The following is a 23,693-nucleotide window of genomic DNA, read 5'->3' as shown; positions in this document are numbered from 1 at the left end:
TCCACAATTTCTTTTTTCAATCCATCCAAGAAGTTCTCACACCCAAATTAAACGAGCAGCAGCCAGCGTGAAGAGTAACATTCTTGTCATGCCTGAGGAGCAAATGAGACAAGCTGTTTACTATGTGGACATCTGCACATTTTGGCAGAATCAGAATCAGAAATTAGATTTTAATATACTGTAGAATCCGTGAAATTAGTTATATCTTAATGCCAAGCATGCAATTAAACTAAAAACAATTGAACAAAATTGAAATTGAATGGCTGTCACCGTGCTATCAAAAGTTTCTTGTGAGACTTCATGCCAGACTGGGAGTAAAGACCCTCGTTATGGACGGCTGCGTATCAAACTTCAATACTTTCTTGTCCGAATGTGTCCAGAAAATCGAATCTGCCATTACCGAAGGTGACGTGGAATGCTTGGTCAGATGCGATGTAAACATTGGAAGCCAGAAACACACAGTTCAAGGACAGAGCTGACATCATGTGACACTGCAGACCAGGTGAAGGTCATGGTGGACACCTACAGTATTTTGGTTTTGTCTCTGGTAAACTGCCAATAAGGGGTGGCATTCTAAATTCAAATGTTATTTCAGGATGAGTCTTAAATCTTAGTGCTGCGGGAAAAAAATGGTAGAGTCGATGGCTGTGGAAGGTGGCATAAATCATCACTGCCGCTCCATAAACTTGACCAGTGTGCCATCCTTTTAAAAGAGTAGCTCTGATGGGATTTGCTACCTTATTAAATCACAGTTTCCAGTTAAACTGTAACTTATTGTCATTCTGCTGTTCATTTTGCCCTTTTGCAGCCATCCTATACACTTCCTGCATCCTGGTGGGCATTTTCATCAACAGCAGCGTGCCAATATTCTTCGAAATCTTCATCGAGACCGTGTATCCGGTCCCTGAAGGCATCACGTGTGGAGTGGTAACTTTCCTGGGGAATCTGGTCACCGGTCTGCTTCTCTTCTTCCTCACCTTTTACTGTACAGGTAAGATAGCGTGTATATAAATGGGGAAACAGTGAAAAGAAATGAAAATGAAATCCCTGTTGTTAGTACAAAATATGAATGCATTTGTTCATCCGTTTGTACTGGACCCACTCGTGCTTATTTAGCGTCGTGTGGTCAGGGTAACGCCACTTCAGGACTTCTTTTGTATTTCTGACTGCTGTCAATGGAAAAAGTCTAAATCCTCTGAAGTGTTTGCTCCATTCAGAAGCTTTCTGCACCCTGCCGGTTTCTCCCACCTCCCAAAAGCCATGGGCTCCATTGTTTTCAAAAAATCCATTTGAAGCCCTGCAGATGCTGCCGATAAAAGGAAAATTAGGTTACAATGCAATTGACACATTCAGCACAGAGAAAGAAAAACTCCCTATTGTAATTTAGCCTCCGATTTATTTTTGAGTTGGCTGCCTGGCAGAATTTGATATAATAATTTAGGCCCACAGCAGAGAGGACGGCATGTCATCTGCTTCTCTTCAGCCTCTGCGGCTTTCACGGGAGAAGGAAAAATCACAAGTAAACTTCGCTCACTCATCTATGTAAGCGCCTGTGTGTGAGGACTTTTTGTGTACACGTGTATGTTGGTGTGAACTCAAGATGGTGTTTTGGTTCACATGTCCAGCGCCGCTGTGAGATTTGCCCACCTGTCTTCGTTTTCACCAACCTTCCCTCTAAGCTTGGCTACATCATGACACCAATCAGCTGGAGTGATGGCTCCGCCGCTGACACATACTCCTGCCCTGTTTGTCTGAGTAAATAAGAGATATATTTTCAGTCCTTCATAAATATTCATGAGCGTCATCCTCCTCCGCCAAGTCCTTCTGATAGCTACGAGGCTACTGACAGCTGCTGCCTGACAACGGCATCTTGATCCTGCCTTCTGGGTTGTCTTGCTGGTGCAGGTGGATATGAATGTTTTTTGACCTGATCAGCCATTGGGCTCGCTAACAAGTATGACAGCCAGGGCACAAGACCTGCTTGTCTTGTCAAAATCAGCAGGCCTTAAACATTAAGGTGACACATACCCACATACATTTACAACACTTTTTTTTTTGACTGCTTTCCTGCCAATGTGTCTTGTAAAGAAGAGAAAGTTGCCAGCGACTGCCAACAGACAGACATGTGGCGCTTAGCTGGCATCAGACCACAAAATAAGGAGTAATTAAAGAAAGTCATATCTTATTTTATAATTTTAAATTCAGAGCCTGCAAATACCTTTTTTTTATCAAGGGTACAGTACGTGGAATAATCTTAGATTTAAAGTTTTGTTAGATTTAAGGCAGATTGCGATGCTGGAATTTTACAAAAAATAGTTTGAGTCTTGAAAATTCTGCTGTATGAGCTTTATTTCAAAAGGGTGTAGCCAGGAAGTGCCCCTGTGTGGCAGGACTACAGCTGCCTTTGCACTGACCTGGTTTCATGTTTTTCGTCAGGGCAACTGAACTGAAATTCCACACGGATACGAGTTTGGCGCAGTATGTTTGGCAGGTAGAGTTTGAAAGGCTGATAATGAAGCTGGAGGGATGTTGAGTGGATTAGATGATTTTAGTTTTTGTTATTGTTACAGTAAAAAGTACAGTAGTTAAGGGATAACTCCAACTGAAATGAAGCTATTTGAAAATTGTGATCCAGGCCCCAAATAATGCATTTGTATTGTGTGAAGCGGTGCTGTGTCAGTAAGGTGATAAATCATAGATTAGACAGCATGATACCAGGTGTGGATGGTCAGATATATCCTCGGCTCGACACTTCCCTGTGCTGTGCTGTGCTGTGCTGTGCTGTGCTGTGCTGTGCTGTGCTGTGCTGTGCTGTGCTGTGCTGTGCTGTGCTGTGCTGTGCTGTGCTGTGCGGAATGATTGACTGTTAGATGTTGAAGGTGTGTGTGTGTGCGTGCACATCTGAATGCGTTGCATGTTTTGTGTATAGCATGTGCGTTTTGTGTGTTCTGTGATCAGCGGGAAAGTATGTGCTTGTTTTTGAGTGCAATGCCGACACGTGTGCGCGCGTGCGTGTGTTTGTGTGTATACTATGTACGTGGGCGGGTTGAAGGCCGTCTGATGTGCTGAGATGGATCCTGACAACTTCCCTGCGACAGCCGGAGAGAAGATCAAGCTGAGATGATGGAGGCTTTTGCTGCTCTTTTCTTCACTTCCCACCCTGAAGTCATCTATTGCAGTATGATGCATCAAAGTCTTCTTGTCAGGAAGTTCTCACTGCTGTAGGCTTGCAGGCATTGTAATGTGAGCTTGTTGTTACCGACCATCTACTTGCACAAAGTGTCTGTACTTACCAAGTCTGCTGTTTCTGCCACAGTGGCAGGTAAGCAACCTTAGAACAGGGCGATAAATCATTGGCTCAGTATCCTAGAGTTTGGTCATATTTAAGGATAACTCTGGCATTATTCTATATTTTTGTCATTGTCAGTGTTCATCCATCTCTCAACACTTGCTAAATTCCCATCCCCGCCTGTGGATCTCAGTTTCAAACCCAGTCATTCCTAAAGATAAAACTCTGAAAAAATGGCTCACAATCATATAGTTTCTTCTTTCATCAAAAGGTTCAGCAGTTTCCTTGAATAGCCGAGCAGTTAAATTTGGGCGCTTTTATCTGTGTGGCTCACTGATAATAATAAAAAACTTTATTTGTACAGCACCTTTCAATCGACAGAAATCACCTGCGTCAAGTGGGTGCTTTACATGAAATAGACAGAATGTATATAAAACCAGATAAAAATGAATGTAAAATAAGATTTAAATAGAAATAAAGACAATGCATACAACCACATAATAAAATATTATAATCTAGGTGAAAATCGAGTAGAATAAGGATAAGGAGTCTATTATGATGAAGTGCTAAAAGAAGTCTTCGTCTGGTATCTCTCTCTGTGGTTCAGAATCTTTTTCCCTCTCTACAGATACTGATAACAGAATGGACATGAAAAACAGATAAAAAGTGACTGTGAAATAAGATGGAATAAAGACAATGTGTAAAACTAAACAAAGGTAAAAATAGAGGCAAATCACAGCATAATATGATGAAATATAGGTTAAAATAGATTACATAGAATGCATAAAATCAAGTAAATACAACATTTTAAAAGAATTGCAGCAGTGTGTAAGCACGAGGCAAAGCACAAAAGTTTTATCAGGAAGTCAGAGCTAGTGAAAAGCTGAAGTGAAGAGATAAGTTTTTAGCTTTCTATTGAAAATATTCAGTAATTGGCTTTCTGATATCTGGAGGTTGTGTGTTCCAGACCTTCATTTCCTTTCAGCTGTTGCTGGAAACCAACAATAAACCAGCAGCAGATGATCACATTGTTCTTGAAGGCAAATAATGAATGAAGGAGTTAGCGATGTAGCTTGGTCCTCGTCCATTAAGTCCATTAACTTTCTCCCTTTGATGTATTTTTGAAACCAGTTTAACTCCCAGTCAGACAGACCAACCAGCTGTTCAGGACAATTGATTCAGATAAGATGGTCAATCGTCTCAAACGCTGCGCTTAGATCTAAGAGGACAGGAACTGAGACCTTATTTTCATCTGAATTTAGTCTGAAGTCAGTGATTGTTTCAGTCAAAGCAGGTTCAGAGCTGTGGTTTGTTCTAAAGTCTGACTGAAATTCCTCCAGAATGTTATTTTCTTTGAGAAAGGAGTTCATTTTCCAGTTTTACTGACGAGTGGGAGGTTGGATATCGGCCTGTAGATGGTGACTGCATTACTGTCGAGCTTCGTCTCTTTAGTAAAGGTTTTACAGCAGCTGTTTTAAACACATTGGGGAAGATGCCCGTTTGCAGAGATGTATTTATAATTTTCAGGACATGATTTAACACACTGTCAAACACCTGCTTTAAAAACACTGTAGGTACAGGGTCAACACATGAGGTGGAGGAGTTAGACTCAGTGACAGTCTTGCAGAGCTCAGCTAATGTAATACAGGTGAATTTTCCCAGGGTTACATCTTTTTTTAAAGGGTTTGTCGAGCTCATCTGCATTTACATCGGCAGCCATGCTGGCTATGATTGATCTTATTTGTTAGTAAAGAACAATGCAGGTTCTTCACAGTTTGATGCAGAGGACTGTGGGCGGGTGGGGGCGGTGCTGAGCAGCTGGTCAGTAGTGGAGAATAATATTCTAGAGTTCCCAGCATCCTCTGTAATAATCTTGGAACAATAATCCTTTCTTGCCAGACATATTGCTTTGTTATAGACAGTCATGGCTTCTTTGTATACATTACTGTTGTTTAGCCATGGGGAGATTCTGTCAGTCAACCTCTTTCAGATTACTGAGAGGTGGTCTGTGATTGCTGTGATGTATTTGACCATGCCACCAGCTGGTAGAGACCACCGGTATGTTTAAGGAAGTGGCATGGCGTCTGTCTCACTTCTGATGGACATCTGAGTGATGATGGCCTTGGCTACTGTTGTTTAATAGTTCACCAATTTGACTGAGCAGTGTGGCAGCTTTCATTAACTCCTTAATAGGGGATTGTTTTTGTTGTTGAGGCTGGGACCCTGGAGAAAGAGATGGTGGTGGAGAGAGGGAGGAGGGGTGTTGGATCCCCTGACTGGGACAGAGACAGCCTCTGCATGCCTTCTGTGATGTGAAGAAGAGGGTCGGTGTAGCTCTTCCTGCGCAGGCTGACCTTGGCACTTATCTGTGTATTCTTGTGGTGCCAAGCAGCCTGCAATCAGTGATGTTTGGGTGTACTCCATCAGGCCTGAAGCGTTCTTTACTGATGGAGCACAGTGGCACAGAGGAATAACTATATTTGTTCATTAGATGAATTCATTGTTAGTCTTTTTATGAGATGTATTGATAATAAAACAATTAAATATCATCATCCTTATTGCTTGAATGACGTGTTTTGTCGCTCTTCAGGGTGTCGTTAGAGTTAAGTGGTTAGATATTCTGGGCTTAATTGACTCTTCCCAATCCAATGAACAGTAACTCTTGCACTGTGTTTCCTCAAGTAATCACAGTGATCCCCACACAGCTCAGCTGACCAGTGGTCACCCTATTCTATACCCTATTCTCAGCAAATTGTAGCTCACCACAGATACACAGTATCCATATGTGTGTCAATGGCATTTCATTTTTGATTAAAGGTATTTTGAGATCATTTAGAAACAGCATTGCCATTACATCATTTATCCATCAGAGAGCACTGGCAAGTTTATTTATCATCTGTAAAACATCCCACTAGTATTCATAACCAGATTAATCCAAACTCTTCTTTTATGTTGTGTTTTTATGTTTGATATCGAAAAATGCATCGTTGTTAGATGTTTATTTAACTCTCAAAGATCAATATCAGTATCAGCGTTAATTTAATCCTCACACTTTATCAACAGATATTGATTATTATTAGCTATTTGTTTAAAGCCCTTTCAGTGTCACGCAGTGCCAATTCTCATCTTATTATAATCTTATAACCATTTTCTCAATTGAATTTGCAGGTAATTAACGCTATAAAGACACTAGCACAATAACACATTGCGTGGTAGAAAATGGATTTTCAGATTTTTACCCTCCTCTGCTCTACATCTACCCTGAAAGTCACCCTGGATGTTAAAACACTGAGATCACTGAACTGAAGTGCACATTTCCTGTCCTGTTTGGAAATCAGCTGTCTTTTGTTCTCCTGAAGAGATCACTCCCGCGAAGATTAATTTGATTATCATGTAAATTCCCCTTGAAAGTATTGTAGTGGGTCGTCTCATTACTCTAATTTCCTCTCTGTAGTCTCATAATGGATGTGGTAAATAATATGCAGACTTCAAACCTGATAAATTCTGCATGAGCCTCGTCTCTTCAAAATCCTTTTTAACGCCTGATATTGAAAATATCAACCCCGGCCTTTAAAGATTTCCATCTATTTCCAGTTTCCAGTTTATTTTAAGGTTTTCCTTTCGGCTGCCCACCACCTCGTTACGCATTCTGAATTATGGCTCTCTTTCCCTGCAAGCAGAGAAGCGTTTGTGAGTTTACCTCCTTGTCCTTTTAATATCCACGAGAGGCCGGTCTTGGTTCAGTGAGCCCTACCTGGCCTCTTGACTTTGTTGTTGTGTTTTAAAAATCCCCAAAGTCTCTGAACCATGTGACTCAGACACATGAAAGGAGCCCCCAGCCCATATATCTCTGCTTGTCGCTCTTTTTCGATTTCATCGACTGTGTGTTTGTGTCATTTAGTGCAGTGCATCGGGCGGAATACAAAGCAGCACAGAGGTATTGTGGAGCAAAAGAGCCTCAAAGGTTTTGTGGTGGAAGTAGAAGAGGAGGAGGAGGAGGAGGAGGAAGATGAGGAGGGAGGGGAGGGTGGCGTGGAGTTTCTGTGAGTTGTTAGTCTACTGCATGGGGGGAAGCAGGCGTTATTCAGCACAGAGAAATAATTGCCACAGTTCTTTAGTCCCAACAAGTTTTTTTTCCCTTTTTGCTAAACTTTGCATTCTCGTCTGAAGTGAAAATGCCTTTGCTGTCTAACTTTTTCAACCCCCCGTAAAGACTGTGGAGGTGTTTAAAAAAAACAAACAGCCTTTCTTTGTAGAGTTCAGACACTCCTGAGAGAATAAAAGCCTTTTTCATTTGCTGTTTCTGTAATTTTTGAGTCATGAGTGAAAAGCGGCATTGGCAGAATAAATGAACAGCTGCACATTAGCTCAGCTCACACACCTGCAGAGTGCGCACACACATATGCTTTGCAGTCAGTGATCTGGTGTGTTCAACAGCCTGTCGATCTACAGTAAATATTTCTGCAGGCGTCGTGATGATGAAGCGGTCATCATTTTCTGATGGATGACCTTGATCTTTACACAAAGCTCGTCTGCGTAAGGAGAGCCGAGCCGCGTTCATTATAATGCTGCATTGACCTCAATTAAGACTGATTAAGGCCATAAGATTCCTGCTGGCCCATGTCTCTGTCTTCATCTGTAGCACCAATGTGCTGACGGCGGCAGCTACAGTAATAGGCTGTTAATATGATGAACTGTCCCATGTTCACACTGATGTCCTCTGAATACGATCACACCGTCACAGGGAGCCTGATATAGTTAATGGCGCCGGTGATCAATTGAAAAGTCATTTGTGGTTGCTGTCCAGTTGTGCTGGTTCAGTTAAAACTTAACACAGCAGGTTGAATCGCTCAACGTCCTCCGCCATCGTCACCCATTCCTACCTTCTACTGTGTAAATACTCAGTTGTCCATTTATTTCAATCAAAAAATGACTACAAAAGTCTGCCAGGATTAAAAAAATAAAATAAAATCAACAGACAAAGCTTCCCACAGTCATCGACCATATGTCCACAGTCACACATCCTAGAGTGTTTTTGCAGGCTCAAATTTGCATAAATAAAAGAGAAAGAGAAAAACAGTGAAGCCCCACTGAAGGAATTGTGATGCAAGGCAACGTTTGCCCCCATTCATGTGTTTTCTGATGCGAGCAAAGGCATTGTGGGATTCCAGGCAACGCAGGACTGATCGGTGGTGCAAAAAAAGAAATGGTTAAAAGTTGAACATTTTCAACTTCATGTAAATGAGGGTGGGATTTGTCTCGACGCTCAGCGGGGATTCGCAAAAAAAAAAAGAAGTGATGCAGTGATGTGACAGAAAGTTTTGTCCTCACCTGCTGTGGATGAAAATCTGTGGAGGAGATTGTTATTGCAGTTTCCTTATGCTTGTCCCTCGCCTCCAAGATTACAGAAGATTACAAACAGGAATCAAGTGCTGCTTGGCAAAATATCACCTAAGTTGTCCAAGAACAGCGTAGGTATCCTGTTAACACAAAGGCAAAGGCACGATGCGTTCGCTTCCAGTGGGAAGTTTGGATGTTTCAGTTACAGATTTATAGCTCTAAATTCGGTAAAAGGGGAGAAAGGAAGGACAAAAGGAGAATTTAGTCAAAATGAATCGTCCACCAGCTCTTTGGTCCTCGTTACCTAACAAATATTCACTATCATCACCTCCTTCCTCTTCAGCAACTTAATTATCAGCCATTTGAACAACTCTGCTGATTAATGCAAAGTGCTTCAACAATCAGTATGAAAGCCTAATCATCAATTAAAACAGGAAAAACAAGAGGGCATGACAGACTGAAAATAATTTATCCACGTATAGGAAACTAGGAGAAAGTGTTTAGAAGATACTGGTGATTTTTATTAGTCTCATCTGCTTCAAAGCCAGTAGTCACTTTTAGTGCTCAGTCTGGAGTTTAGAACAAGAATCTGCGGCTGTTCGCTGAGTCAGGGAGTTTTCAGACCTGCATCACAGCTCAGGCTGATATGTATGTGTGTCCTTTAAACAGTGATCATTAAAATCTAATAACCAACTTTAAAGCAAACCAGTAAACTAAGGCGCAAAGTCACTTCTCCCTCCTTCCTTTTATCTCATTACTCTAATCTTCTCCTTTCATCCCTCCTCCTCCTCCTCTGTCTCCCCCTCCTCCTGAGTTCTCCTCCGTTTAGCCAAACTTTGACTGTGTTTCCTCCAAACTTTGCTCCAGACGTGTCCTTAGGGATCAGAGGCAAGCAATTGAGCCGCTTGTCCATTTTTACCATATCACCTGATTGAATTATACAATTACCTAGCTCCCCATTAGCATTAGTTCAAGGCTGCCGGCCCAAGCACACACGCGCGCATGCACACACATACGTATGCAGACAAACACGCGCGCACAGACTGCGTGTCTCGAACTTTAAATGGACAAGTGTGTGTCGGTCGTACATGTGAGAAAGCGAGACAGAGTGAGACGAAGACGACGGCAGGTCAGATAAACACAACTCCATTAACCCGCCTCCACGCCGGGTCTCCTGCTGTCCAGCTCACACAGCCCTGATTAATGAGGCTGCTTCAGGAGCCTCGACTCGCAGCAAACACCTCACCCAATCCCTCAGCTCCCTCTCCTCTCAGGCCCCCTCTCCACCTCCCTCACGCCTTGATGTATCCTTTGCTTTCATCCTCACACCTCTTACCCCACATTCTTTCTCCTCATAGAAGCGGCGCAGCACCGAGCACACAAAGGTTAGCACCTCACCGCCAAAACTCATATTTTACCGCAAAGAGGCAGCGCCGTGCAGTCCAGGAACCGGTCTCTCCACGCATTGATCGGCCACTCTCTAGGCCAGGGCAGCTGATTGACGACATGATGAAAAACTGGGTGATTGGAATCGAAGTGGAGTCGGCAGGAGTTGAGACACATTGTGCTGGCAGGGCCCCTGGGGCTCCACTACGTGTTACGACCTGATTTCTCTATATTTAGTCTGGCTCGTTATCAGGACCCAAGCAGCTGCCTGCTGCTACCACTTCCTCCGTCCTGGCTGAGAAGCTGGCCCGAGCAGCGCAGACTCTGTTTAACGTCTCTGTCCGGACAAAACACCTCAAACATCTACAGTTCGTGGGGCTGAGATAGCCAGCCTCACAGCGATGGGCTATTTGATGCATTACAAAGAAGGAGTTTATTGATTTGGGTTTCGCCCCGTCTCGACGCGTGAGTCGAGGTGTGGCTGCCTGGTCATGCAGGCTGCATGGCGAAAATCTGAGTGTGTATCACAGAGGCTGAACAGGAAGAAGAGGCTATTTGTCTGTGTGCTGATGAGTTAAGATGCCAACGGCTCGGTGCAGCTGCGAGCTTCCCATCTGCCCTCCAGATTCAGCATTATTGCAAACAGCCAGAGCACCTCTCCTGTGGTTAATGGAGCTTGAACAGTGCAGAGAAAATAGAACACCTCATTCTGCACTCTGTTTAGGTTCAAGTGTAGGTCAATGATAATGGGGAACACTGCCAATATCATTGAATTATTCAGAATCTTTATGAAAGACAGCTCAGGAGGCTGTTCTTATTTTCTAGATGGTATGTCAGGAATCCCTATTGATTAGCCAGTCGTTCTATATGATACTCATAAATTATTCAGTGCAACTTCATACTAACTTTTATCACCTGACTGCATATATGCTGATCACTCATTTCATTATAGAGCACGTGATCATGTGTCGCTGTCGCATAGTGCTGAGGCAGGGTTCAACTCAGTGGTCATTTCCTGGTCAGACTTTGAGTCAATAACATCTGCATCAGCCAATATGTGCTTACTGTACATCCTCCTGCTGAATAATTTATTTTGTGTGTGTTTACACTACGAAGGAAAATGAGCTGAATGTTATGCACACAGGAAAATATATCATTGTATGTTTTTTACGTTTTTATTTAATGCTGTTGAACCGTGCTGCAGGGATATGCTCCCACTCAGCCAAAGGAGCACTGGGTGAGGAGGTCTGGAGTACAGTCTGTGCTCCAGCTCATGTACATTTGGCCATATAGCGTATAAAAGACAAACACATGAATGGAGACCTCTTCCAGTTTCACCCTAACGGCTCTCTTTCTCTCTCTTTCTCCTTCATCCAGAGCTGTCGTGGTTGAACTGGTGTCTCACCGGCTCCTGTCTGTTCAGCCTGCTCCTCATCCTCTTCTTCAGGGAGTCTTACGACCGCCTCTACCTGGACGTCTTTGTCTCTGTGTGACACTGCCGAGGACAAAAATGGGACAACTTAATCACGATGGACTGAATAATTATTCTTGCACAAACACAAGGAGAAAAGGGCCGTGAAGGGAAAGTGGGAAAGGCCCGCGCTCTTTTAAGATGTACGATTTTAAGATGTAAATGTATATATTGGTAACTGTGGTGATGGATTGCTGTTGTATGGCTGCTGAGAAGAACCAAGAAGTGACTCTACACCGATGTTTACTCTGATTAATGATCGACTCGATGCCATATGACTGTCTAACACACAGTTACCTGTTTTTATTTGTCGGTTTGGAAACAGACTTTTGTGGACGGTTTAATTCTGGTAAGCAGGCACAGCATGACGAACTGTTGTTGTTTACAGACGATATAATATTTAACGTTGTTCTCAGTGTCGCCCCCATGTGGCTGCTCTGTTAACCTTCCTCAACCATGTCTCAAGTAGCTTGATCAACGCTTACAATCTGGATGTGACTCCGGATCAGCATCAAGGTGTTGGCTCGCTAACGAGGAATGAAAGAGTAATAACTAGACAGCTTCATCAGCCAATCAGCAGGCCTGGCTGTGCTGAGTCGAGGCTAAACGAGCGACCTCCTGGCCTTTTAGTGCTGCTTCAAACTGCCGGCTGTGACTCACTGGGGAGGCTTAACTGGCCTGACACTGTTAAGTGACCTGCTATACTGCCTGTCATTGAGAGCCAGGTACTAACATTATGTTTTATCGCTCTCTCGAGACGAATATTATGCAAAAGTTATATACCAGATTCATGATTGGATGCTGGCCAGAGATGTGGGCCAGGATTGGACAAACCTGTGTTTCTGTACCTGCCAATGAACTGTTCATCTGAGTCCACTGAGCTGTGACACCTTCACATTTCAGAAGTTGTTCAGCCTATTTACGGTTAATTGTGTCGATTTGTTGGAGATTTGCTTTTTAATATAACTCAATGATGTTAATTTGTTTTTTACAGTTTTTTAATATTTGTTTTCCTCAGCAGCCTGCCAGTATTTATTGGAAACGTTTCAACACTAACACAGCTAACCGCTAGTCTCACTGACACAGGATGTTTTGTGGTGATTTTAACCACAGCTGAGGCACACTGAGGGAGATTATTTTATTACGCAGGCATGAGGATTACGTCGCGTCGTAATTGCCAAGCTGCTCCTAATCCAAAGCACCAGCAGGTGTCTCTGCGCCTACTGAGAGTCTACTGACGCAAAACCTGAAGGAAAAAGAAAAGGAAGATGCCATTTTTTTAGATTCCTTGACTGATAAAACTGGATCTGTGACAAGAAACCAGTTCCAGATCTGGAGGGACACAACCACAAAGACACACCCAGGCGAATGAAAAACATCTGTCACTTGAAGACATTTAATGTTCTCTAACTTGTCCATGACTTCTCTTTGTGTCTTTGTCTTGCACAGCAGCTATTAGAAGTGTTTTAATGTGTTTCCCTCTGGGGTTCGAGGAGGTTCTGTAATGTGTTCCTTGGTGCTTGTTTTTTGTTTCATTTTTTACTCTCCTTGTACAGAAAAGGTTGTCTTTTACCTTTTGACGTGTTGCCTTAATTGCCCAGTGCAGTGCGTTCAGCCTCCGTCTCTTCCACACTGTGACTGTTTTGTGTGTGTGTGTAATGGTGAAGGTCATGCTCCTCTGTTCCACAGCACACACTCTGTGGTTTCTTGGGCTTTGGGTCATAACTGTCCTTGTTCTGTGGAAAGGAAAAAGAACAAATGTGACTGTTGAATATTTCCTGCACCTTATTGAAATAAACATTTTAAGAATAACACTGCTGTCATGACTGAGCTAATGAAGGTTATTAAACGTACCTCTGGATGCTTTAGCAGCTTGACAGCAATGTGTGATGTTGACTGCAGTCCAGAGTTAATGTGTGTTTGTTTCTGTGCCTCTTTAACTCGCCTTAATTCCTTGTTCTTACATCAGTGGTGTCCTATGTTTCCATCAGTGCCTTCCATTCAGTGAACCCTCAATAAAGGACACTGACTTGTTGCCTTTGCAGGTGGGTGTGTCCTCCACTGTTCACCCAGTGTGTGTTTGAGCACAGCACCAACAGTTTTTTTCTCTTATTCTTTGATTTCCAGTGATTTGGTATTTTATTTTATATCGCTCTTCCATAAAACTGGTGGGCTTTTAAAGAGAATGGTCAAAGTTAAGGTATCAGAGGCTTAGACAGGCTGACGTTTAAACCATGGATGTCACGTTTCCCATAATGCAGCCAGTAGGATCTTTTCCATTGACCCTGTCTGCCTGCTAAATGCCCCCATCTTTCAAACTCCACCTCTCCAGTTTGTAGCACAGACTTCCTGTTGGAAAGTGAATTTTCTCTCTCACACTGAGATAACCCTGATGACAGGGCTGTTTTCTCACACTTGACAAAAGATAGATCATAGAACTAAACTGATCTTGATGATGAATGGGTGGAGTTTGTCTTGAAAGCTGCAATTAATCTATTTGACACTATGATGATAACTTACAGTATACACATAGTTGAAGAGTGTGGCTGAAATCGTAGTTTACTTAGTTTAAATGTTTTTGTATTTATCTGATCGCATATGAAAACATTGATCTGTTACTCCTAATTGCAAATATATAAACAAACATTTGACAGCATCAGAAAACACCATGAGCTTACTTTAACTTCCTTTAGTGTGGTTCTGCATCATTACACTTGTCAGCGGATGTCTGATGGATGGAAGGTCTTGAGTTGTGGGTGTTTTTGTTTACACTTGGCTCGCAGACTGTGCCTTTAAGCAGTGCATTACATCACTCTGGTGTGGCCTGAACTCATTTGCTGTGTTCGTTTGGCAGCACAGTAACATTTTTGCACATCATCCCATGACAGGAGTGGAGGAAGCCCTCAGAGGACACCTGCATTCCTGGAAATCTCTCAGTTTTCCTTCCTCTGTCTTTTTTGGATACAGATCAGGATGAACACGCATGGCCTGCAGGCATGACTCACGGTTTTAAAGCCTCCGTTCAGCGCCTGCATGCGCAGTCCCCTCCTCCTGGTGGCCCAGCTGGAGATGAGCTCATGCGCTGTTGCTGGCGAGAACCGAGCTCTCTGGGGCGAGTCCGCATGCAACAGACTGTTGAAGTCTCCAGTCTGGTTCCAATTAGTACCAGTGGCTGTATGTGTGAACTTAAAGATGCTGAGATTAATGCCACCTCGTCTACAAAATTATTCTGCTCGTGATCCCTTGAACTGGTGCCATTCAAGCTGGCAGGGACTCCTGACCTCAGCCAAGACTTTTGTCATGCCTCAAATTCACAACTGACATCAAAAATAACTCCTATTTTAAATGAATGTGACCCTGCATAACATCCGATCTGATTGTTTTGGGTCTGGTGTGCACAGCAGTTGTAAGCCAGGCCTACAGGAATGTAAAATTAATCCGCTGTTGGTTTATAGTGATCTGTTTAGTTTTGAGGAGCTGTCACATGTTTTAATCACAAATCCTGGAGTGAAAGAAATGTGCTTTGTTTTGGCTTTTCGTTTATTGGCACAGTTTCATCCTTTTCCTCTTCTCTTCCAGCCTCTGTCCCCTGTGAGCTCCGTGCACTGCGATACAGCCAGAATCTCAGAAATATAATATAAAGCCAACTACAAAAAGGCTAATTCTGCATATAAATAAACAATGCAAAGCTGCCAAAAGAGTAAACAGAGTAAAGCTATTAACCAATACATTTTATTGTGGGTGTGTTTGTTTATTGTTATTGTTATTATTGTGGTTTTGGAAATCCAAGAATTGGTCCCAAGGAAAGGTTGTTGAGTTGCTTCAAGTGGTGGTCAGCCAAACGCTCCGAGCTGTTTGTAGGAAATCTATTGTTTTTCAATGAAACTTTGTAATGAATTTGGAATGGTTGACCAAAGAGCCATTGTTGTGGCATTATCTTAAAATGGTCCTAGAGGATTTAAAGGCATAAACAAATAAAATCTCATAAATCAACCTTTTAATTCTCCAGCAGAATCCATACAGGCTCTGCTGATCTATTCCATCCTTTCCACAGAAAAACATGAGATGCACAAACGCAAACATATCCGAACGTGATTCACTTGTTTAATCGAAGGATCACCCGATCAGATCTTGGAGGGGACTAAAGCAAATCTTCACTTGGAGAAGTTTCAAACTCATGCCAGAGACAAAGCGAAGCTGCAGGAGGCACCAGCCCGCAGCAGAAACTTTTATCTGATGTGGAAATTACAACAGAGAGGAGGCACATTGTTCACACAGAGGAACGTTATTAAAGAGAAAACGCTTCTCTTTTTTACAACGAGGCCTCAGTGTAAGCAAATACACTCAAGTTCCCCAACAAGCAGGGAACAAAAGAGGTGGCTGTGTTTTCTTGTCAGAGGGAGATAAGGTAATGATGCATACATTTCCCACTGTTCACAGACACAACACTAACCGTTTATTAACAGCCTTTCAGCAGGAGTTCAATTCCAATTTCTTCCTCTGGCTCGTTGTCAGTGTGGGACGTGGTATTGTAGCTCTCTGGGGTCTCTGGGGAGAGGTCGGAGCCACACAAAGTGAAACAATGGTTTTCTTTTACCCACAAGCAATTTCAGTATTTTGGCTTTTGTTGCTGTGCCTGTCAAAAGCTATAAAAGCAGCTGGCTGGCTGGCGAAAACTGGTGTCGCTGTCAGTGTGTCTGACATTTGTAGACCCCGTCTTTTGTTTCCTCCTTTTAGACAGTGCTTCTTACATTTCCCCGTTGTGTCTCCATTGAGTCTCTGCATGTTTGTCTTCCTCTTGTGACTAAAACTTACTTGTGTCTCTATTCTAGTGCTGCACCTCAATGTCTCCTTGGGCCCCCCCTGAGCTCCACAAGTCCCTTAATTGACTTCTCCAGGATTATGAAAAATGAGCCAGGCTTTCAAATGGCTCATTTAGCACAACTGCTATCACAGTGCCTGTTACTTTATCTTCAACATATTAAAAAGGGCTAGGTGCTCTTGATTAGGAGCGATGGGCTGCAAAAGCCCAAGCTACCGGCATTTGACAGCTGGCCACTAATTTGCCAATTCATCACTGGTGAATTTGAGCTATTCGGCCGCTCCTGTGGGAAAACACAACATATATTAAGATATAAATGCTCCACCAGCATTAATAAAAACCGAGAGACAGAGATATGGGAGATGTAAGGAAGACACACACATGCCTGCAGGCTCACAGCGGGTTGATTTAGTGCTAACAAAGCATTTTGGTCGCAGGTTTATGGGCTGTGACAGTTACTGTGAGACAGCCATGTGTCCCAAGCAACATATCAAACTCAAACATGCTCATTAACTGCAGGTTGCTCTGTCTGAAAGCATCAGCTAAGTGCATCCACACAGCACACATAAAAGCAGCAAACTAAACGCTCGCTGTCACACACAACAACAGGTGTTAAGGCTCAATGTATCATCTTTACTCAAACACACTTATAGATCATAGCTGGACAACTGGTAAACTAAATTAGTGTGCATCCACCGGGGACCATCGTCACGGTAAGTCAGTAAAATACTGCATATAGTAGTGAGTAAGATGTTGTGCTGGATCTTTTCAGTGTATTGTCGGAATGTTTTCATCTATGGTGCACACTATGCATCCTTTATACACTATATTTTAATTGGAGATTTCTGGAGATTTTTGTATTTCAGACTCAGAAGGAGGATTTCTTTATATAGATTCCTGCAGTTGCTCTAGATCAGGGGTTCCCAAACTTTTCCATGCCATGGCCTCCCGAACAGCATTAGCTTCTGGCCGGGGACCACCTTAGCAAACCCACTGACAATGCTACAAAATATGTAAAGAAACATCAACTTTTAGAATGATTTTCTTACTTTTATTCACTATTCAATAATTATTACATTTGTTTAGCATAAGAATATCAACACTGTATTATATTCCCACTGAATAATGAACTTTTCAACAAACTGTTTTCAGACAAGAACAGAACAAAAGAAACCAAACCTCTCAATTGTTTGTGTGTTCACTATTCAATAATTATTACATTTGTTTAGCATAAGAATATTATTAACTAACATGTTTTGCTTTTTTGCTTTTTTTTTCCTTAACTTCCCTCCAATTTTCTGAGGCCCCCCTAGCGCCCCCTGGCGGACCCCCAGGGGACCCTGGCCCCCACTTTGAAAACCATGACCTTACAAACTTGAACTTGAACTTGGTCAAAAGAAATCAGGGCATCTAAGACTTTAAACTAAGACTAAAACTTGGCTGAATATGGTGTTAAAGTAAAACTATTGCAGATAATTGTTAAGATTTTCACCAAACCAGTGCTTTACTGCTGCTTCTGCCACATGGACTTGGACACATGGACACTTCATTAAGGAAAAACCTGATTATTACCCATAATATTTTCCATAACTTTCATATGTGAGGACTTCACCATGTATTATCTCATAACATGTTGCATTTGACACGTCCTACCAATAGCCAACATGACACATGACAGCTCTTAGGTGACTCCTCACTCACAGATTTCTGAGTATGAAACACTTTAGGGCCTAAAAGACAGCTTAGCTCCCTCATGGAGGATCACAGCTGCATTTAGTCAGCTATGGATTTGAACCGCAGCCTCTTCTCTCAGTCTATTTTGACACCACAGTTTGACAGCTTTTAAACCTACCTGATATTCAGAAGATAAAATGGGATTCCAAAGGTCAGTGAAAACATGAAGGTCAAGTAAGAATCGGCTGACTAAAGCTGATGAGCCATGATGCTGTCACTGATTTAGTACCCTCTTATTATTCCTAAAGCTAGCAGTGTCAAACTTCCTGAGATGTTCAGAGGAGAGAAAAAAAAGCATCTACCTGTGAAGCCGAGTTCTGCTTGGCTGAGGCTCCTCGGCTCTAATGCAGGAGGACATGGCCCTGACGGAAGCAGCATGTCCTCTGAGCAAGAGCAATTATGATAACCATGCAAGCGGAAAGGCTGTAGCCAGAAGAACAGCGATACAGGCTTTGATCCGGCAGGCTGCCTATTTAAATCACAGCTCACCTCCACTACAGACGCCGTCCTCAGCTAATGTAGATGGGCCTTCAAAAAGGAGTCCGAGACCTGGGCAGGCTCCTGTGGGCTCCTCTGTCATGATATGCAGCTGTTTAAAACATCATTTGTTTCTCCTGCCCTTCCTCCTCATCGAAGGTGAATGAAGGTGCTTTTGTTTTAGGGCAGACGGCTGAGTGATGTCTGCTTTCACGGCCATTTAGACGGTACGCCTCAGAAGCTTAGCCTGTGGAGGCACATTGAAGCACCATGAAGGCGCTGAGGGAACAGTTAGCTCAATTAAGTTTTTATCAGAACACAATCCAAGTCTTTCTAGAACTGAGCTTTGGATCTAGACTGCACCGACAGTGCTACACCAGCGAGCAAAAATGTTTTTAAACAGAAAAGGACTGAAAAAAATGGATGGCACTCTGTTTGACCCATGTCTAAGGACGCCAGAGCGCAACGCTGAGGGGAGGAATTAATGAACCGAGACACATCCACTTGTCAGATGAGAGTAAAATGCACAGATTGCACAAATTTGATTAAAGCTCTTTCCAACTTAATCCACACTTGTAGCTAATAACAAAGAACAGGAGTTTACAGTGTGAAAATGGAAAATTTCATCAAAGTCTTCATCTGTCAGTTATGCAGATGCTGCAGTTTCACATGTTTCACATGTTTCATGTGCTGCAAGGCTCTTTGTCCAATGTGTAAAGTCACTTTCAGCTAATTTTGTTTGGTCTTAGATTGCATTAAACAAATATCCCACTGTGTATCTGTATATTTTAAGTAGTAACACTCACTGTCTGTAGTATATACTGTACACACACACATACATATATACTGCACATAAACTGTATCAAAAACACATCAGTTAGCTACACTATAGTACTGAGTGACATTTGCTTCATTATTTTGAACATGACTACTGAATTTTGTTTGAGTCAATCCCTCATACAACGTTCTTTTGCCAGAAAAATTCACTGCAGCACCCAGTGTGTGTTAATCAACAATATAAGGCAAAGTAGTCAGAGGTACACTAATTAACTATCTTTCAAAGTTCATTGCTTTCTCCTTCATAGAAGACATGCATATGCATGTATGTCAGGGCTTTTGGCAGCCTTCTGTTTGGAGAGGGCGTCCCGTAGTAAGTAATGTATGTGTAAACACCATCTTCAAATACTGTGGCAGTGGATGTTAGGAGCAGTTAATAAAGGTTTCCGTGACTACTGACTATGTTACTTATGCAAAAATCATTGGTTGGTTAAAGGAGCGACGACAAGTGAAGAACGCTCTCCTCTGAAATCCCCATGAGCAATAATGTTGCATGAATGCTTCCAAGATGTAGGAGCAGTTCGTGATGGATTGTGGTTCTGGCACAGGTAAGTGACGTCCTCATTTTTTATACAGCCTACAAAGCTCTGATTGGCTTGGAGTTTCAAATTGGGGAAACAGCCGTCAGTATAATCCACTCAGTCTTGGTTTGGCTAATGAACAGGGAGGTTTAGTCCACTCATTCAGTCCATTTAATCTGTCTGATTTTGGTGAAAATATGAGTGCTGCATCTCCTTAAATTAAAGCAGAATTTAAGCATTAAAATAAATTTCATTTAATTTAAGCATATTAAAACATAGGGATACACCTGCATAATCCTTTCTAAATGAATGATATCAGTAATAGGGGATTGCAGTAAAAAAAAAATTAAATGAACGAAAACAGTCAGACTGTGACAGAAAACCTCTGGCCTGAAGCTGTAGTTTAAGTTTTGATGAGGGTGTTCTGAGCGCTGGCTGGAGGAAGAAGCTCTGCTGGTACTTGCTTTCCTCCTGCTCATGCTGGGACATCTTTTATTAGCAGGGTAATGGCCACTTGGTGGTTGCTGCTGCCGCCAGCCCACGCAGAGCAGATTCCACATAACTATCATGTTATTCAATATCAAGTTGATCCTAAGAACCGGTTTCAGGCCAGTTTGAGCATATTTTAATGGCTTACTATGGACTACGATAAACCAGATGAAATGCACTTTGTTTCTTTACTGTACTCTACAATGTTTGATCCTCCTCAGCCAGTGAGTGCTGCAAAGCTGCTCTCCTTTGTGACAGCAGGGTTCTACTTACACATGCATGTCAATGCATATAAGTGAGCGTTAGAGTGTGTGAGTGTGGGAATCTTTCTGACCTCTCTCTTTCATAGAAGCAAACAGCTGTGTCCAGTACACGGATGAGCTTCTGAGTCAGCTGTCGCTAATTCAAATAAAATCTCGATGAAAGGCTGTTACGACCCAGCTCACTAGGGGTAGGGAAGTAACAAAAAACAGCCGATGGATGTGGTGGAAAAGTAGTTATTTATTTAAATCAAAGTGCTTTAAATTGTTTTAATACACACATGGCAAAAGGCCAAGACAACGAAAAGAGCAATTTGGGTGCTTTTCAAATTAATGAAATAATCAAAACCAAAAGAGAACTCTCCAAAAATGAGAGCTTAACTAATTAAAACTAAAAGAGAACTCTTCAAAAGGAAGAGCTTACCTAAATCCCACACAAAACAAAATGGAAATAAAACCCTCCTAAATGAAGCCTACTGTTCCAAATGGAAAACGAGAACCAAAATACAAGGGGAAAAAGCACCCCTAAGCCTACTGAAGCTGACAAACAATAACTAAGTGTATGTGAAAATCAGTCTAACCCAGCTCAGTTCGAGGCTGGTTGCCTCTGACAACTCTGACAAATCTGTCGCAAAACAATTTGGACCTCTCCTGTGCCGAGGACTGGTCACCAAGATGCCAGCCGCAGACTGCCAGGCTGAGACGACTCTTGTAGCCGGCAGGAAATGACAGCTTGCAGGTGATTGGGCAGCAGCTGACTAGGAGGAGGAGTCCGGTTTCCACACCCCTTCACCTGCAACCATTCAGACACATGCAAGACACAAGAACACACACACACACACAAACAGACACAAACACCCCCAAGAATGGAGGCAGCCGTCACAAAGGCCAAATCTAAACTTGGCTAAAGTTGGGTTTGTGTGTTTTCTGCAACCTGGTGTCACAGAGTGATACGTCTTCTCGAGTAAAACAGTCCAGGTGATCGTGTCACGTCAGTTTTAAGAGTCACATTCTCTCAGTTATATTTACAGTTAAGATGATCTAACGACCTAACCCCAACCCCTGCAATTTCAATGTGTCACAGGCATCATTACATGACATAATTAGTTAACTTTGCAATTTGCTGCTGTATATAGGGATGGAAAACCAGAACCGGATCCAGTTGAGAACCGCTTCCAAAGTGTCCTGAATCACATGCCTCTGAGCTTATCAGCTCCTTTTCTGGAAGCAGACATGTTTTTCTCACAGTTCCACTTTGCAACACAGTGATGTCAAACTCGTGCGTCTACGCTGCTGCAAACTTGCGAGGAAGTAACAGTCCAAAGCTTAATTTCTCACAGAGGGAAGCCAACATTGCTAGCTGTAATGTTGTAATATCCTGAAACGTCTCTCTACCCAGCATAAAGTCCAGGAACATCATGCATTTGACACTGTATGCACGAGTGCACTGCTTCTCATCCGAGCAGCACGTTATTACCAAGGATAGCTATCCTGTGTTATAATAACATTAATGCTACACAGGAAGGCTTAGCAGATTTTGTCTTTCACTCAGAAAATCTAAATGAAAACGAATGCTGGCCAAATATTGTCTCATTTCAGATGACAGAGTGTTGCTACAGTTAGCTTTCAGGCTACAGAGCAGATCGACTTGCCCATCAGCTCCCAGCCAGCAAAACTGTTTGATGCTTGCATGCCTTTTCCGTACTGTGTTTCTGTTAAATAAAACAGCAGCGTTGATGCTAACAACATGTGTGTCAATAAAATCTCATCAATTCCTATGCGTATGTTCATTTTTAAGGTACATACAGTACTGAGAATTAAGGTCTATCTGATGTCTATCATTTTCATGTCGTAGCTGGAGTGTGTGCTGGGAAGTTGTATCATTCAGGTAAATACACATACATAACAACAAACAAAACTTTTGTCAGCACAACAGGGACAGATCATGTGAGCTGGCAGACTGAATTGTGAAGATCTGTGTCAGTGCCAGAAGCAAAATAAACCAAAAATCACAGTGATAGTCACCTCTCCGTGGTCGTCCCGAAACCTATGAGTTTTGCCTGTTCGACCCCGCAGGGCAGAAAATTAGAGGTGCAACCTGTCAGTGAGTGCAGGCTCGTTCTGTGGTTTCATTAACCATCCCTGAGCCTGCGGTGCAGCACACAACAGCACCCGATTTGATGCTGACAGATGCCATCGACCATCAGCAGTCTGAGAAGTCTGTGACATCAGAGAGCTGCAGCAAGATGCCAAACAGCCACATGGCAGAGAGACGTGCGGCGTGTTGGTGAGAAGTAGATAACAGTGTGAATGTGTGTGTGGGTGATGAATGCTGAAGGGAAAAAAAGAGAAGAAAAGAAAATTAAGGTTCAGTTTAGAGCCAAGCGACCCACCCAAAATACACTCCACTGAGTCTTAAATCCTGGAAATGCTGGAAAGAAGAAAATGGCTGCATAAAATTGGCTTTTTTCCTTAATTGTTTCCTGTGGTGTGAGAAGTAAATGAATTTCATCGCATACACATTACTGTTTCAAGCACCTTGCTTCTAGAAATGTAGAGGTATAAGGATTAGATGTATAGGGACAGAATAATGGAAACATATCACAACCTTTGGGCTTGAAAATTACCAGAGCTGCAGTGAGTTTACTATTTTGATAACTGATCATTTTCAAAGCAAAAGCATTCAATTTTCTCTGCTTTCAGCTTGTCAAACAATTCACAGTGTTGTCACGTATGATGCAAATTGTATATCTTGAGGTTTTGAACTGTTTTGCTCAGGTTTTGCTCAGACAAAGAAAAAGAAGACACCTTTTTTTTCAGCATTTGTTTCCACATTTAATAGACTACACAATTAATGGAGAAAATAACTGGCAGATTAATCTGTAATGGAAGTAATTGTTAGTTACTTCCCTAAACCTGAATGTGATTTTTATTAGAACCCTAAGATTGAGTCCTAATCCTCAAAAAGCCCCTTTGAAGTCTTCACTTTTCAAAAGTCTTCAGTCTAAAACTTGAAGTGGTCCTCACAAAGATAGCGGTGCCACAGAACAGACACACAGCAGACAGT

The 23,693-nt window shown here is 42.4% G+C and overlaps 1 protein-coding gene across 1 annotated transcript in view; it reads left to right on the top strand.

The window, feature by feature from the left end:
- slc49a4 (solute carrier family 49 member 4) overlaps positions 1 to 13,298 on the top strand; it is a 48,971-nt gene extending 35,673 nt beyond the window's left edge. The window contains exons 8-9 of the mRNA XM_070976643.1: positions 809 to 991; positions 11,393 to 13,298. Coding sequence (XP_070832744.1) covers positions 809 to 991; positions 11,393 to 11,508 — 299 coding nt within the window. The 3' untranslated portion in view covers positions 11,509 to 13,298. The remainder of the gene's footprint in view (positions 1 to 808; positions 992 to 11,392) is intronic.
- Positions 13,299 to 23,693: the final 10,395 nt, after the last annotated feature.

The sequence above is a fragment of the Chaetodon trifascialis genome, chromosome 12, assembly GCF_039877785.1.
Source record: "Chaetodon trifascialis isolate fChaTrf1 chromosome 12, fChaTrf1.hap1, whole genome shotgun sequence".
In the NCBI taxonomy this organism is placed as follows: Eukaryota; Metazoa; Chordata; class Actinopteri; order Chaetodontiformes; family Chaetodontidae; genus Chaetodon; species Chaetodon trifascialis.
This window is presented reverse-complemented; position numbering and strand designations above follow the sequence as displayed.